This window comes from Morone saxatilis, unplaced genomic scaffold, assembly GCF_004916995.1.
Source record: "Morone saxatilis isolate NCDOM2014 unplaced genomic scaffold, NCSU_SB_2.0 Contig18, whole genome shotgun sequence".
Lineage (NCBI taxonomy): Eukaryota > Metazoa > Chordata > Actinopteri > Moronidae > Morone > Morone saxatilis.
This window is the reverse complement of record NW_023339740.1, coordinates 276897-282201: the sequence shown is the minus strand read 5'-3', so window position 1 is coordinate 282201 and position 5305 is coordinate 276897. Positions and strand designations below refer to the sequence as shown.

General features: G+C 40.3%; 1 protein-coding gene across 1 annotated transcript in view; it reads left to right on the top strand.

Annotated features, from left to right (window-relative positions):
- Positions 1–5150, top strand: part of si:ch73-267c23.10 (serine incorporator 1) — an 11108-nt gene extending 5958 nt beyond the window's left edge. The window contains exons 7-8 of the mRNA XM_035661987.1: positions 2022–2249; positions 3530–5150. Of these exons, the coding sequence (XP_035517880.1) occupies positions 2022–2249; positions 3530–3665 (364 nt within the window). The 3' untranslated portion in view covers positions 3666–5150. The remainder of the gene's footprint in view (positions 1–2021; positions 2250–3529) is intronic.
- Positions 5151–5305: the final 155 nt, after the last annotated feature.

Sequence of the window (5305 nt, the reverse complement as noted above, 5' to 3'; positions counted from 1 at the left end):
ACAGCATTACCATTGATTTGGAATGGTTCAAGTATAATTTTCAAGATACTTTCATGGACCTCATACCCTGCACTCACACACATTTTTTCATTACATTCTGTAAGACAAAATATAAGAGAAGTCAACTCCAAATGTACCAAACGTTCCTAACCATTCACATCTGTTGTTACCCGGGTGTGCTTGACTGATGAATCCCACTTGATCATAGATTGGAAGCGGGAGGCTGATGATGTTATTAGCATGCGTAACATCCCTTAAACACTGTATAAAGGCAGGTAGTTTGCTGTGTGCAAACATTCAGTGTCAGTAGATTGACGCACAGTAACAATAGTATTGCAGGTTTGGGGGGATTTGACCTGTGTCAGTTGAGGCTCCGAAGTATTGCACAAATCTAAATGCAGCTGTTCATCTGTCTCATCCAACAGAACTCCATAAAAGGAGGGATTTTAATAGGGATCAGTGGACCAAGTATTTCTCTAGCCCACAAATGTAATAATCCCATCACTATCATTTGTGCCGATTGGTGCCTTTAAGGACACACCTCCCAACGTCACACACCCACCAATCAGCATAGCAAGGAATAGAAAGGAAATGGCACGTACACTCACCTGAGGAAGAGGCTCAGTCTGTCCTACAGAGTTCATCTCATAGCTTGCCAACCCCTGGCTTCCGCTGTAAAGTCTGTGTTCTCAGTCACCCGTTCTACAGAATCGGATTCAAATTATTCTTCCCATCAACCTTTCCAGCACCTTCCAGGCTGTTCATTCCCTGGAGCTGTCAGCAGTGCACTGCCCAGGCTAGAGGAGGAACTAGCATAACTTGTAAAGACTGTAAAGACTCATTTGCTGCAACTGAAGCATTCTGTGAGAAAGGACTGTTTTGATTGGACTGTAGGTTTTGTATATTTTGCACTGACCGTATAACACACTGTGGGGATTTAGAGAGTTTGCTTTGTGTTTCTTGCCTGTTGTATTTTCCTGTGTTCCTGCTAGAGCAAGGGGTTGATGGCGGTATGAGCTCCATTGTAGGGTTCTGCTGGTTGTAATACAAAATTACCTTTTTTATCAGACAAGCGATCGGTACTAAAACATAAAATCTAATCTGGTTATGTGATTTTTTTTATGTTCCTCAAATTTAAAACCCATGTTTCTTTGCTTCGGACAAACAATTTACAGACTACAAAACTAGATGATTGTTCTTATCTTGGTAAGAGTTCCCTTGACCACTTGTAAAATGTTCTCTTACCTAAGAGAAACATTGGTGAATCGAAGGGATCAATGGAATGGGAACTGACAAAATAAGAACAAATCATGGATACAAACAAAAATAAGAAAATAGTTTGTATATCGCTTTTGGCATGAGACAAGCTTCCTGTCAGCTACAAGGTCCACAAATGCTGAAAATCACTGAAAATAGTGTTGGTTCTGGGTAGGTTGTCATGCAATAAACAGGCACTCATAGGCTGAATCAGAGGATTTCAAGCTGATTATTGATAGAACAGCATCTCTGGTGCTCAGGCGGTGTGACTGACACATTTTCAAAGAGCAAAGAAGGCACTTCTATTGAAAAATTAACCCAGTCATTTAACTGAGAAAATTTAATTAGTATGGGCTGTCTATGGGAAAAATGTCTTTGTCACAGGACTTCACAGCTCAGCTCAGCACTGTCCCTGGAGGCTCGATGACGTCACATGCAATCCCTCTTCACTGTGATAAACAAATACATTCACCAACATGAACAGTTTCAAAGTTTAGTCTCCCCTCAAGGTCTGTTCAGTCTCTGTTCTGGAATAATGTGGTCAACTGGGAAAACTCCATCTGCTGAGAAACATCATGTGATATACTCAAAAGCTCCATTGTTTTGTCAGCCACACAAGTTCAGTTTGCTAGAAAGATATTAGGTATCTACCTACCTATCAGTTTGAGAAATGTAGCTGCCTTTTAGTTTTGTCAGGTTATTTCCTGTGCCATTGTATTTGTAAATGGACGTGCGGTACCCATGTGTATCTGTTTTGCCCTCAGCATTCGTTCGTCCAGCACCAGCCAGGTGAACAAGCTGACCATGGCCTCCAAAGACTCGGCCATCCTGGCTGAGGGCGGCAGCAGCCCCGACCTCTCAGAGGAGTCAACAGGACCCAGGCGGGTGGAGGACAACGAGCGGGACATGGTCCAATACAGCTACTCCTTCTTCCACTTCATGCTCTTCCTGGCCTCGCTCTACATTATGATGACCCTCACCAACTGGTACAGGTCAGTACTTTTATTTTTTTAAATACTGTATTAAAACATTATTCCAGCACTGGTCAACTTTAGTAGCTGCTGCAATGACAATGTTTTAAAGAAGAAGAGAATAAGCCTGCAGTTTTACAGTGCATGTTATTTTACACAGATTAAACCACAAGTATCCCTTAAGGCTCTATTTTGTTGTCAGTGCACAACGCAGACTGCAGCTCCACACTGACACAGACTGGTATCATGCCCTTTATGTCCAAAGCAAGATTTACTTTATTGTGTAGGTTTCTTGAAGGGGACAGATTCCATGAAAAGACCTAAACCATCTATATGTTAGTCCATCTGTTAATACTTTTTGGATTCCTACCCTGTCTGTGGTCTGTGGTCTGTGGTCCCAAGCCCACTGGTTCCTACTAAATGAATGATGTGAATCTTTAAAGACTTCACAAATGTATAGTGTGGTAGTAATTACCTGTAACAGTTGGACACATTCTTGCACACATCATACAAGCAGCTTTCTGTGCAATCACCATTTAAGGAAGCAGGGAAAAGTTGAATGAGGATTTAACTTAATATTAATAGTTTACAGCGTCAAGGCAGGTGATCCAATCTTACTCCTACATCTCAGCCTGCTCCATTACCAGCTTGATACTGTACTTCACATGGTTCATAACAGCCAAAAACTTCGATCGATCCAAACCTCCGCTGACTTCTCCATATATTAGTATTTACACCGCGCTGTCCAAAAAAAAACAGTGGTTCCTAACCTTTTCCTTTAAGGGATACCTTTTCTATCATTGAGTGAACTGACAACACCTGACATATTTTGTGGATATTTCACAACAGTAGAGAACAACTGACAAACTGTACAGTGAATCCCAATAGTGAACACAGTAACTGCAGGAAGTTTGTGTAAAACCCATCCGTGAACTCAGAGTGCTGCGCTGTCAGTATGTTCTGTGACTTGAAGGACTCTAGGCTGAAGTGATTTGCTAATGTACTCCCAAAACCAGTGGTTTCCACCCTTTTCTTTAAGGGACCCTTTTGCTATCATCACAACCCCTGACTGTGACATATTGTGAGGCTATTTCATGTTATATTTAGTGCATAACAACAACAGTACAGAATAACAAACAGTGAATACAATAACTGCAGGACGTTTGTGTAAAACAAGCGCCCCCTATTGGGGGTCCTGACCCCCAGGTTGGGAACCACTGCTGTAGATTAAAGGTGTTGTTTCCACCTTAGAACAAATGTCGACGAGTGAAAGACCTTTTGTTGTGTTCTGTCCCCGGCAGCCCTGACGCAGACTACACCGTCACCAGCAAGTGGCCAGCAGTGTGGGTAAAGATCACCTCCAGCTGGGTGTGTTTGGCCCTGTACATCTGGACCCTGGTGGCCCCCATGATCCTCACCAACCGAGACTTCAGCTGATCAGCAACACCATCTGTGGCTCCACGTTGTCCTCTCTTTTTACACAATCTCCAACCACATTGCCTACATCTCACTTTTACAGTGTACTCACGTTTTATACTTTTAGCTCATTTCATCATTTCTGCTTTTATTAGGTTAAAAATTGGGCCTGGTTTCAGAGGTGCCAAAACAGCTGCTTCAGGTATTTCCTGTAGCAGTTTCATACCAGTCGGTAGCAGCTGCTCATTAACTGGACATCCGACGACAATCACATATTTCCTATTGAAGCACATCATGAAGAAAAACACTCCCATTTGTTTTTTATGTGAGTTGTATATCAGATTAATCTACATTCATTTCTGCTGTAACTACAACAAATGTCAGATTTAATCAGATTATTTCCCATTGCTTTAAAATATGAATGCTCTATACATTTCAGCATATAAAATGAGGGTTGGTTTGTGAGGTTTGCTGTGTACAGTAATGAGCTCGTATAGTTTGCTGCTATTCCTTCCAATGCCTTATATGTCTGTCCAGATTTTCAGATATGTGACTATACTGAGAGTAAAAAGAAGTACATAACTGTAGTAAACTATTGCTGATAAACATAATACATTCCTGCAATATGACTCAATCAAGTTTCTGCCAAATATTTAGGGACCAATGTAAAGGTGTCCTTGAGATGTTTCAGGTTGTAAAATAAATCCTTACAGTGACAGAACGGCACTCAGATCCACTCAATATATTTATACAAAGCTGACATATGGGTGATTGTATTATTTTCTGTGCATCATTGTATGACTCCAAATAGTACGTAATAGCTTTAATATTTATTGTGATTTTACTTGTAAAGGATGTTTTTTTAACCCATTAAATAAGTTGTAAGAAATGTCAGTGTAAATTGAATGGTGGAATGTGTTGAAGAATGATTTATGAGATGAACACTGACCAAATGCCTTGTAAGCCAAAGTGATTCACTGTACAGTAGTTAGTATGTGAGTTCTCAGTAGTGCTGTTGCAGTTTCTGTTAAACTGCTCACACCTGATTTCAGTGAGATTCAATGTGCAAAACTCTTTCAGTCGATAACTCATTCAAACAGAGAAAGCAGTGTCTGTTTCCTCGTGTTTGGATTGTACAAACAGCAGAAGATTTGATACTAATAATATCATTAGGAACAATACATTAGACCACAATTTACAAAACATAAACTTTAAACAAAAAAAGAAATGCATTGTCCAGTAATACGCTTTTGAGCACTGCCAATATGAGATGTCTGTATTTTAAAATCTATCAATTGATATTTGGTTTTATATTTGTTGTGAGTTGCCTGTAAATGTTAAAATTTAGCTAATGTCTGTACACCGAAACTGTTGTGACCAACAGCGACCGTGCAAATACTGTAAAAGAATAAAGGCACATTTACAACTGAGCTTGTCGTAATTTAATCTACTGTCCCTGTCTCATGAGGCTGTGATGGTAATTTGTTTAATAAAGCATGAAAAGTATGATCTTGTCTTTCTTTAAGTCTTCCATGAATGGTCTCAATGCAACCGTCACACACTTGTATGTGAAAGTCCGAAAGAGCCGAGATTGTAAGAAGCAGTATGGTTATATCCCTGTTGGAGTGTCACTCTAACACAGTTACACATTCCTGAGTTCT